The sequence below is a fragment of the Dinoponera quadriceps genome, unplaced genomic scaffold (genome assembly GCF_001313825.1).
Source record: "Dinoponera quadriceps isolate SergipeBrazil2010 unplaced genomic scaffold, ASM131382v1 scaffold1249, whole genome shotgun sequence".
Classification (NCBI taxonomy): domain Eukaryota; kingdom Metazoa; phylum Arthropoda; class Insecta; order Hymenoptera; family Formicidae; genus Dinoponera; species Dinoponera quadriceps.
The window spans coordinates 85,262-97,584 of record NW_014555318.1 but is presented as its reverse complement, the minus strand read 5'-3'; the positions used below and the strand labels follow the sequence as shown (position 1 = coordinate 97,584).

Sequence of the window (12,323 nt, the reverse complement as noted above, 5' to 3'; positions counted from 1 at the left end):
TTTCATCGGATTTGTATAACCTACGCAACATACATCTACAAAAATTGTATAAAAATTAATACCCCCTCCCCCCATTGTGAGCGAAATCAAATGGAAGCCACACTTCACTTTTTACGAGATCACGGAACCGTATATTAAATTTTTTTTCCGAAAGGAACTCTTACTAACAGGTAACATGGCGTACATTGATATTGCCTCTACCGTAAAATGGGAATGAGATTATTTCAACGAGATTTCCCAGTATGGTAGAGAAAGGATTTTAGTACCTTCCAGTTTCTAAAAAAAAAAGGAACGAACAAGCATTAAGAATTTTATCCGTGCTGAAATTAAAGCTTTATACACATATTTCCCTAGGTATTAGGTAATTAGAAAATTGTTTCAAAAACTTCTTTATATATGTACGAAATTAACATTTCGCCCTCATTTTGCTATATACCATAAATGTTTAATTAGACAGTTCCATACAGAATAATAGGATACATGTATAACAAACGTTCAATGTTAGTTCAATTTAATATCGACAAAGTTTTGTTTTTAAACTAATGTTTTTAAAAAATATTGACCGTGCATCACATTACGTAGAATGAGCAATACAAACAAGATGCGGACATATATTGATGGAATAAACTTTTTTCGTATATATAAAATTTCAAAATACATTTTTAAACGAAAAGCGTTAAAAAAATATAGATAAATAAAAAGTTACTAAATACTGCAAAAATCTCGATATTTGTTATATTGCGCGAAAGTCAAAAAGTCACTCATTCAAAGTTCAAAGCCTATCTATCAAGATTATATGCAATTATATGCGAAAATAAATGTTATATTTATTATTTAATAGCACTTTTTCACATTGGAAAAACAATCACAATGAAATACTTTTTTCCATCAAAACTCGTTCTTCTATCTATCTATCTATCTATTTTATTCTTTCCTCCCTCCCTCTTTCTATTCCCTCTAATCATTTCCCTCTCGTTCCACTAAATATCCATACAGTTTACAAACATGATACTTTTATTAATTTTTTATTTTACATGAAAAATTTCATCTCGGTAACTGCCTTCAAATATTCAGCTCGTCGTAGAAATGCGAAAATTCCGCCGTATCGATTCCACGCGCACATCGTTGAATAGGAGAAGCCATTTCGAGTACCGGCGCGGAACTTTTATCGACGCGGAGGACACCTCGCCGTTGTTTTTAGATAACACAAAGCCATGGAAATGAACGCTGCATAATACGCTGCATTTGACGCGTGACATGACGGACGCGTCCACCACTTGTTACTCGACCGGAATACTTGATATACTCAATCAAAGGACAAAAGTTCTCGACGCGGGCTATTATATCTCATGCTTTCGATCAAACCGACACTCGTGCCGTCTGTCTGCGACAGCGTTGTTATCTCGATTTCGAACCGCGTGATAGCGCGAACCGCAGCCGCCTTTTCCATTTATCTTTTCCGTTTGAGCAAAGCGTAGTTCAGCAGTTCAGTCCAACGGACGAAATTTCTCAAATAGGACCAATCTCTTTCTTGTGATAGATATTTACAGGCAAGTGCGAGCAAACGTCTTTTACGCACAGGCGTCTCTCTTGTTTGAGGCAAAATGAAGGAAACCGATGTCTCTTTCATTTTACAAAAATTGAATCGCGAAGGGAAAATTCGAAATTCGCCAAAAGACCGTCGCAGACAAGAGATCATCCGTATAAAAAAGGTGTCTAATTTATTTAGATAAATCGTAAAAAATGAGTTGATTGCCGTAATTAGTTAAAACGAAATAAATACAACGACGAAAAATATTCTGACCGACGAATGAGTAATAAATCTCGCAGACAAGTGTCGTATCACGAGGTGTTATACGTGTGGGATCGATAGCGAATGACAGTTGGTAAGTTCTAAACACGGGACAGTCAGAATTCTAATTAGCATTGTCACTCAACTTCACTGTCAATCCGGCGATTAGTTCGCGCGCCACGTTTCTGGATTACACCGACCGAATTCGTATAGGCGAGCGAACGACGTCTGCCGATCTTGCGAATTCATAGGGTATGCATTACGGTCGCACGCGATCTTAAATTCCAGACACGTCCTTAATTCACGTAAGACATTGCAAAAGCCGCCGCTACAATGGGTGTGCTCTCATTTCCACGTTTAAAACACCCAATAATGAAAAGGCGATGATGAAAAGTGTCGATTCGGAGTACGAACGCGAAGAACGCGTGAGCTCCGTTACTATTACAGGTCTTTCCGTTTTCCCGATCGCTAACGTCTGAAATAATCAACTTGCTTCTTAATTTAAATTCCAGTCTCTCGTGAGCTCTGGATCAGAGCTGTTTAACATGCACTTGCAAACGACAAACTCACTTTTTTACGCCAAAAAGAAAACAAGATACGAGACGGTCGCTCGTATATTATAGACAGCCTCGCTCAGAACAAACGCGATAATTTATATATTCCGCACATAAATTTGAATACATATTTCATGTTTATAAAAAAAAATGCCCGTTTTACCGCGTTAATTTCAATGAGGTGCTTATCGGCGATTAAACCGTCAAATCGTTCATTTGCTATGCAGGGAGAAGCGTGCCGCAAAATGTATTCTGCTATCGTTGCGGTAACGTAACACCGTATTCTCACTGCCTGTTTGTAGAACAAGCATTGTGGAAACTCAGATGCGAAGATCATACGGCGGAGCACACAGACCGAGAAACTTCAACGCTCGCGCGTTCAGTTCGTCTTACGACAGAATTTTTCTATCATTCCAACGTTCCCCCGAGCGAAACGGAACCGATCGAACGATACGCTCGATACAAAACTGACGTGTATCTAAAATATGACGACAGACGGTCAATTCGCTGTACGAAACTATTCTTAACACGTAATATGGGTCCGTCGTATTACGAAACGGTAAGCAACGAAACGAAATCGTTTTCGTTCCTTCGCCCCTTGTTTCGTATTCACGTAGCCTAGACGTCCGATCCGGCGCACGTCGCTTCGCATATAAAGACGGGACAGACACTTGGGCAAAGGCCAGTCCGAAATTTTTCGGTGCGAGCTCAACAGTGGATTACATCGAACGAAAATGAGGGAGACGGTAAAAGAGTATTCTATTTGATATCTGTGTATAAAGAAAAGAACGTGCTTCGCTGTTGAAGAAACTACCGGCTCACACACCGACAGCGAATTTGACACTCCGATGAGTTCACCGGCACTGTGTGCGTGCATATATGTGTGTGTATGTGAAACGCCAGACCATTGCCGGGTAATCGTAGTAGCGACGGTGCACAAGTGCAATCCGCGAGAGAGTGTTAATTCATCGTCGGCGAGAGATACGACGCTCGATATAATTAATTGTCTCACACGGAGCGTCTCGCGAACTTCCTCGTCTCGCGACAAACTTCCATTTACGATATCAGCGCACTCGACTTTTCTTCCCGAACTCGAATCTGACAGACCGTTACGTTTCCTACGGCTTCTTAATTCTTGTGACGTTAAACGTCCGTCAAAGTGAAACGCTTCCGAATGATGAGCCGTTCTAATTGAACGAAGATTAATCTAATTAAACGAAGATTAAACTTCCGATATTCCCGCTATTCCGATATTTCCTCGCTTGTTCAAGATTCCGATATTTTTCAGACGGATCAAGATTACGCGTCGAATGGATTAAAAAAAAAAAAGAAACAGCAGGAAAAGCGTATACTGCAATTTTCGATATACCACGAATGAACACGGCCGCTCGATAAACGAATGAACGAACCGGGTATAACTCCGCGAGCCCGCCGGAGCGCCCATCGCCTCGCAGGTTTATAAACTGACTCTGAGTCTTTTTTTTTCCAGCTCATCCTCGTTCTCCTTTATATCGGCCTGGCGGCGACGTCAGATTTATCGGGGTATAAGCCCAGGGGGTGGCGTCCTAATGGCCAGCAGTTTAATCCCAATAACAATCGATTGCATGCGTATTACGGAACCCCGGGATTACAAAGCTACGAACCTCCGGATACCGCGACTACCCAACGCGTCCCGTTATTCACCAGCACGACCACACCGCGGCCGGTTGCGACCACCGTAAAAACCACGACGACGCCTCGCAGCAGGGAGCCAACGACAGTGCCAGGCGAGCAGGACGATTTCGACTCCAATCCGGCTCTGGCAATCGCCAACTCCTTCGCATTCAATCGACCCGTGTACGTCTACAATACCTTCCCGTTTCTACCGGCACAGATTTTCGCGCAGTGACGCGAGATGAAGGATGACTGCATACCGCGTGAGATGCATTAGAATGGATAATGAGAAATATCGTCGGTCACGGTAGAAGCTCCCTTCTCTGAGCTTCCGAGATTCCAGGCATCGGAATTATTTAGAATCTATTATCGCGTCATTTATGTAAGAGGAATCTTAGATCAAGATTTATTATGGAAATATGTATATACGGAAATAAAAGAATTTGCTTCCATAGCTAAAAACTAGCTGTCCTAATTAAACTAAAATGTTGTTATTAGACCTAGTTTTTAACTATGGGAACTAATGCTTATGACTATAGCCGTAAATGAAAAAAAAAGAATCAGCTGTCATAGTTAAAAACTAGGTTTAGTAATTAAATTTTAATTATATTATATAGGCAACTAATTTTGAGCTGTGGGAGCTATTTTTTTTCTTTTCGTGCACAAGTAATCTTTGCGTGATTTACGTGTGTGATCATAAAATTAATACTCGTGCAGGGCTAGTATTGTTTTGGACGTGTCTTGATGTGTGACACGCCAATTAACATCACATGTCAATCATTCAATGTCATTCAAGCTTTCCTGGCATTTCTCTTGACTTCTTTCTTTTTATACGTATAAATATGTTGTATAAATATATGAATAAATCCTGCAACTTCTTGCGTGTCACGTCGTATATTATTACATATATTTCCTCTTTATTTTTTATATATGTACATATTATATAAATATTACTAGATATTCTCACATCCAATATCGAATAATGGAATGAGAAATGGTAATATATTATTAGACGTTAATATTAAATGTTCCGCAAATACACAGAAATTTTACTCATGTTAAATTATACAGAAAAAAAATTCGTATAAGTGCTGTCATTTCCGACTTACCGGATACCCGGGTATTTCAGTAATTGAATATACAGCTAATTTCAGACGTTACAAATTTGACTTGATTTGGCTTCTGAGTTAATGCCGCATCTTCCATAGATGTATTTTCAGTGTTTCGTAAATATTTCAATTCACTTCTTTAGGGGGAACGACTTAAGATTAGTTCAGAAATAAATTTATGAAAGACGCAGCGCTAATTTGTGGGTCAAATTATGTATTTACCCACACCGCGGAAACCTGAAGGATCAGGTTACAAATTATTGGTTTTTTAATGATAACAAATAATAATAACGTCTGGAATTAACTGTATACTCGGTTACTGAAAGACTCGGTTACCCGGATAGTCGAAATTGATAACATTAATTCATATGTCTCATTGTAGAACATGTAACGAAATTTATGGAATGTATGGCCTTATATATATAAAGGCCTTCATACATGGATTGCCGTAAGCAATAAGAAAGTTGATCAACCAATCAATATATTTCTTTAGTCTTATGTATTCCAAAAGACAATAGAAGTGAGGATAAGTTCGGCCTTGAACAGAAATAACTAGCATTTCAACTGTTTAAAATCCTAGTTATTTCTGCTTAAGGCCAAATTTATCTTCACTTCTATCGTCTTATGGAATATATAAATTTAAAATAATATATTTGGTTAATCAACTTCCTTATTGCTTATGGCAATCCATATGTGAAAGTCTTAATAGTTTATCTCATAAACATAGTAAGAATAGACCCAGCATGTTCTTTAATAAGTAATGAAGATCAGATAGAAAGAAACGGACAATAGGTCCGTGTAGCTTTCTCTCTCTTATGAAAAAAGAGTGAACAGAAAGAAGATGCGGGGAGATGGGGAGAAAGAGTTTAAAAAAAAGTGAGCAGCAGTTGTTGTATGTTCGATTCTTCACACACTATTACTTTTCTCATTACTATATAACTTTATCTACTGTGTGAACGATCGAGTATTCAGCTGTCTGCTCACTCTTTCTTACCCCCTATTTTTCCTCACTCTTTCCTCATTAGAGAGAGAAAACACGGCACCTTCTTTGTCTCTTTCTATCTAATCTTCAGTTTTCGCGTCTTATGCCCCGGTCTATTTTTATTACGCTTATGGTTTATTTACAGTAACCATTACTTAACCTACGGGTGATAACTTGTTACCAGTAGTTTCATAAAAAGCTGTCGATAACGAGATGTCGATAAAAGCGTTCAATTACCACTGAAGATAAATCAGAAGTTCCCATCATAAAAACATCGTACAATTTTGAAGAAGATTTTTTTAAGGATATCTATCAGATATTATTAAAACGAAACGTAAACAAATATTTGTATTCATATCAAGTAATTCCAACATGGTATTATTAAAAATTATCGCTCCTAATTAAAGTTCCACGACTACGAATGAGTTCAATGGATAATTGGAGAGCGCTTACTTTATCGACTATATTCATCAATAATTCCCTATAGATGGCCTGTCAAGCCGTAAAAGACGCATTGAATAATAACCATGGATACATAATATTAATCATGTATTTAAAGAAAATATGATTTTATTATAAATATGATTATCAATTGTTGAAACGCATTTGTTGAAATGCAATTGTTGAAACGCATTACAAAAAGAAATGTTTAATATTTATTTCAAGTTAGAGCCTATAGAATTTTAAAAAATACAATAATGTTTCTCGCACTTTATAATTTATTTTTATTTGTTTGATTTACTTTTTATTAACCAATTTGGTTTACTAACATTTGACTAACGTTGGGCAACGGTTAGCCAACAGATTTATGCTGCTCAGGTACGACTCGACATGTAATATTCACAAGCGTGCTGTATTTTGTACTTAGTGACTTTTATCCGGCAAGACGTCGGAACATAACTAACTAACCATCGTAACATAATAAACGAGTGACATTTCGGCCGACACTTCTAATGATGATCCTTTGACGAGTCGAAGCGTTAGCGTGTTCTGGCGTGAAGAGCAGCAGTCCGATGATACAAATTTCGAATTACCGTAATACCGCGTGACGTATCTTATTCTCCAGTCGAAAATGAAGTTTTCAACGAGGATTCGGTAAACATGTGTTCAAGTAATCTTTGTAATCTTTACTCCAGGTAGCAGGTAGTTAGTTTCATTATTCATATTGTTCTTTAAACGTATGTAATACGACTGTGAAACATACGTTCAAAGTATGTACATGAAACTAACTTATACTACTTGGTGCGGTTTAAACTCGATGCTATCATAATACAACGAACGCACGAAACTTTACTCGACATTCCCGATGACCCGAGATATTTTCGACGTTTACTTAACGATATTTTCCATAACGTACTTACCCTCGGCCCGCCCGGCGACGATATTTCGCACACGAAACTAATCAGTGACTCGAAATCATACGAAATCATTATCATGCGAAATATGAAACAGCTTCTCAGATTCGTGCCAAGGTACTCCGCTATCCATCTCTTGATTGATGGTAGCTGCATATCTCAGACTCGTATTAAGAATTGTTACTTGAAATTCGTTTCAGATGAGATACTCAGATTTGAATTCAGAGTTAGACGTGAATTTTCCAATTGAATAGCATTTACAATTATAATGTCAAATATACTATACGGTTCAACTGAAAAGCATAGACCTAACTTTGAATTAAAATCTCACATTAAGATGAGTTTAAAATAACAACTGTTAATACGGGCCTCAGTGATTGCGATTCTCGAAGATTATCGAAACGTAGCCACCCAATCACGATGATCCGTTCACACTCACGCAATGCTCGCGGCACTTCATGTCGAATGTTGCGATTGTTCCGCGTTGTATCTTTTTACCCGGCGTAATTTCCGTGTGCCGACTAGTATTGATAGTACCGAATTAAGTGACAGGTGATGGCTTAAATATGTTAATCGGTCCACGTTATTACGATTGAACGCGATTCTTTCGATGTTACAACCAATGCTCAACGCAAAATAGAAATATGATGCGTTTGCAACAATGATGAAACAAATATTTCGAAATCCAGCGTTTACGCTACGTTTTTGCGTCTCGGTAAGTCAGAAGCTTTTATTCTGCACTAATGTGTACTTCTACTGCCGAATTATTATCATCGACAATATGTCATTAAAAAGCAGCAATTCGAGGCCTCGAAAATCATTTTTAGATTTAGCATTTTTTATACGTTCGATTATCTAATATAAGTATCTAGACGGTTAACCTATAACGATATATATGAAATTTAAAATATGCCTCCAAATGCCGGCAATCACGTAACATTCCCGTGAAACCGTTAAATTAAGTAACACTCATCGATGTGGCTCAACAAACGAGAGACACGAAAATTATAGAATACTGACATTCCGATCATCGATAACATTGCAGTGATATGCATTAATTCAGCGTTTAGCCTAGTGTCTTATTTGTCTTATGACGAATTTGTTGAATGCATTGATTAGCTGTCGGATGAAAAATTTCTAGAAAGAACTGATGTGATAAGATTAAAATGAGACAAGTATATTTTGTCTCGCTTTAATTTATTACACTGGCACAGCAGTGCATCTAAAAAGAACGAACTATGTATGTAGGAGGTTAAAGGCACTTAACCTCTACTAACCAGTAATCGACAGACAAGAAAAGTTTATGGCGCGGATATATAAATTGTGTTTGAACCTTTTCCGAGATTGCTGAAGATAATCTGCTAGTAAATAGTGTCTACAGACAATTCGGTGAATTGCACCGTGGCAATTACTTTACTCGTTTCTCCATCAGTATTATCATTATTCATAACCACGTGAGACAGTAACACAAGTGCGATGCACGTGGTGTAGGTTTAATTAAGTTAACCTCTTCAAGCATCGTTATCTCTTCTAAATTCTGGATACTTTGGTCATTAATTCGAAAAATATGGCGGAATCACACGAGATTATTGGGAAGAAACGAAAGAAGAAGCGTTCTCACATGCAAATGGCAAAGAAATTCGCTCGCCAAAGGTCAAGCGGTAACGAACTGGACAAAGACACCTATCAATATTTGATTCGCGTTCTCGAGTTGATGCGTGCAGGCTTTCCTACGTCTGAGGAGAAGTTGATGTATGTGCAAAACGTCTACCAGGAAACTGTAGGCCATGAAATTGAATATGCACAAAACCAGGTTGGTTCACGTGTCATGGATTCTTTGCTAAAGTACGTTAATTTGGAGACCATTCAGAGGTTGGTGAAGGCACTTGAGTCCTCTCTGAGGAAATTAAGCAGCAACAGATTTGCCAGTCACGTCTTGCAGAAGATAATAATGGTTTGCGCTGACAGAGGCAACAGGATATCCAATATATCAACGACAGAGAAGACTACCATAAATAAAACAAGTACAGAAGCAGAAGATGGTGCTGCTGATGCTGTCATAGAAGTTAAATATGCTGAAGTAAAGATTTACAACGACATAGTGCTAAAGCTGAGCAGATACTATGTTAATAATATGGAAGAATTTATATTTGATACTTATGCTAATCATGTTCTAAGAACTGTCATAGAGTGCCTGGCAGGATTAATTGAGAATGCTGACAGCGAAGATAATAAGAAATCTATGCCATGTCTTGCAAGCAGACGTCCTGTGGTACAGGAATATAGTGATCTGCTGGTACAATGCTGTGATCGACTACAAAAATGGCCGCAGTTTCTTGAATTTGGACAAAATGAAGTTACTTCTGGCTTAGTACAATGTGTCCTGTATTCATTGAAAGACGTTGATTCAGATTTAACGAAAATCATCATCACAAAGATTAGCAAAAAATGTTTTAAACCAGGAGAAGATGGGAAACTATCGGATATATTTAACACAGAATGTTCCATCAGGATATTAGAAGTTTGTTTGATGGTGGCAACACCAAAGAGCTTCAAGAAACTATATAAGATGTTCTTTGCCGGAAACTTAAAACACTTGTGCTTGACACGAAGTACCAATTTCAGTGTGCAAAAATTATTGGATCATTGCAGCACTAAAGAGGAACTGGAGATGATATTCGATGAAGTGTCGGAATACTTTCCGGAAATTCTCAAGCAAGGTTTCACTGGGATACTGGCCAGCGCTGGAAATGCATGTCTGAGGTTGCAGATAAAACAAGGTGCATTTGTCAGTGCTATAATCAAGTTACTGGAATGCGGCGCATCCACACAAGATCAAATGCAGCTCGTTCCATGTACGGTGACTCTAAAGAGTCTGGCTCAATTGAAAGATCTTCCAAATGACCAACAACCACCTTTCAACTTACATGGCAGTCTGATGATACAAGCGATGCTGCAGTTCAACAAACCCATCAAGATCGTAAACTCGTTATTGGAAATGAACAACGAGGAGTTACTGCGCTTATTCGGTGACCCGAAAGGCAGTCGAATTCTCGACGCCTTCATGGATAGCAAATATATCGGCGAGAAGAGTTGCGAGAAATTATTCAAGAAGCTACGCGATACCTGGGCGGAATTAGCCAAAAGCACCCACGGATCTAGATGCTTGGATAAGGTGTGGGCATGGGCGCGTATGAATCATAAACTCCTCATTATGGACGAGTTAGCTGCAGCTGGGGAGTCCTTACGGTTGACCAAATCGGGCAGGATCATCTTCACGAAGCTGAACCTATCGTTATTCCAGAGAAGTAAGAAAGAGTGGTCGGAGTCGCAAGGAAAACAGGAGAAGACCAGAGCATTGTTTGCAAATATTATTGGAAATGTTTCTGAAAAATCATGAATCTAAAATATTTCAACACCCGTTCTTACACGCTTATACATATTTGTTGAATGAATGCCAATCAATGTGTCATTTTTTCCATTGAATATCAAATGTTCGTTCTTATCTGCGGAAAACGGGGAGATCTTTGATCTCAAATATAGAATAAAGTAAAATAGGACGCGTTATATAAATCAATTATATACTCGTGTACTTTCACAGGTCAGAATTTCGCGATATGCTGTTAAAAATTAATACATTAAGAGTGCGCACGGTATCTTATCGAATAGCAATCAAGCTTCTAGAGTTTTACGTTATGTTGGTGTTATCCCACGAAAATAAATGATTATCCGATTCAATTCGAATCCGGTTGTATCTCACATTCCTCTAATATAACCGTAGGATGTTTAATAAAAAAGAAGCTCTTGGTATTATTTTTTTTTCTTACATTCTGACATAGAATAATCATATATTTCGTTAGTTTATAAATACACTTTATAGGATTCATCATACATCCCCGCAACGCAATGTGTCTAAGAAAAATTACAATAATTCGTAGTCTATAGATTTGAGCAAAGTTCCCTAACGCGTACAATCGACGATAAAACCGCTTTATCTTCATCGTGACTAGACTTAAATATACGTGGTAATTATATCCTGAGGTGCGCGCAAAGTAAAGGGTTCGACTCGCGTTACATTAGTCGTTACAATCGTTAAACCTATCAATTGACTAGGATAAGATCGATGTGATTCGTTTTTCGTGTACGAAACATCGAAGTGAGCGTAAATACGCAATAAAATCAAGTCACTTGTGTGTATGTGTGTGTGTGTGTGTGTGTGTGTGTGTGCCATATAGAAGTATGTATGAGTGTCATCTTGCGATACATCCTATTTTCATAATGATATTTTGCGCTGTAGTATTGAGACACACGGTAAGAAGTTACATTCAGATAAAAGAACACATAGTAAACGATTGTTTGACAGTAAAAAAAGAGGAGAAAGAGAAAGTAACTCGTGTAATATTATAATTTTATGAATCTCATAGATTCAACCGATATGAACGACAGTGAAAGTCCCGTGCTTTTCCAAATCGTTACAAGCGAGCGAAAGATGCAATTGCATTCTCTAAGTCACGTCAGAGTTTGCTAATCGGACGAGCGTGTTCTTCGGCTTCGCGTTGCGAATAATTCGACCTGCTAACGGCAAAATGAAGATACATCTACACTAGTGGGAGAGTTATTTTCGTAATGCTACATTTACCGCTAATGTCGATTCGGAACAATACGAAACGCGCGTCTCCGCTGCGATTCACTGATCCAATTCATTGATACCTATTATTCCTTCGGTTGCAGAAAACGCTTAAGACACGCATTATTCCTATTGTTTGATATAATTCTAGGTAATGAATAGATTGGAAATCCGGTTAGAAGAGAAAAAGGAGAGAGCGGCTGGTACGATGCTGATAAATGTGTACATTCACGAGTGCTCCGCATGCTGTT

At 38.1% G+C, this 12,323-nt stretch overlaps 2 protein-coding genes across 2 annotated transcripts; both read left to right on the top strand.

Annotated features, from left to right (window-relative positions):
• Window positions 1-2,983: 2,983 nt before the first annotated feature.
• Window positions 2,984-4,887, top strand: LOC106743788. Its single transcript, XM_014617981.1, has 2 exons — window positions 2,984-3,092; window positions 3,836-4,887. The coding sequence occupies exons 1-2, from the start codon at window positions 3,081-3,083 to the stop codon at window positions 4,232-4,234; spliced, it is 411 nt and encodes a 136-aa protein (XP_014473467.1). The 5' UTR covers window positions 2,984-3,080; the 3' UTR covers window positions 4,235-4,887.
• Window positions 4,888-8,488: 3,601 nt separating this feature from the next.
• Window positions 8,489-11,183, top strand: LOC106743790 (nucleolar protein 9). Its single transcript, XM_014617983.1, has one exon. The coding sequence runs from the start codon at window positions 9,013-9,015 to the stop codon at window positions 10,843-10,845; it is 1,833 nt and encodes a 610-aa protein (XP_014473469.1). The 5' UTR covers window positions 8,489-9,012; the 3' UTR covers window positions 10,846-11,183.
• The last annotated feature ends 1,140 nt before the right edge of the window (window positions 11,184-12,323 follow it).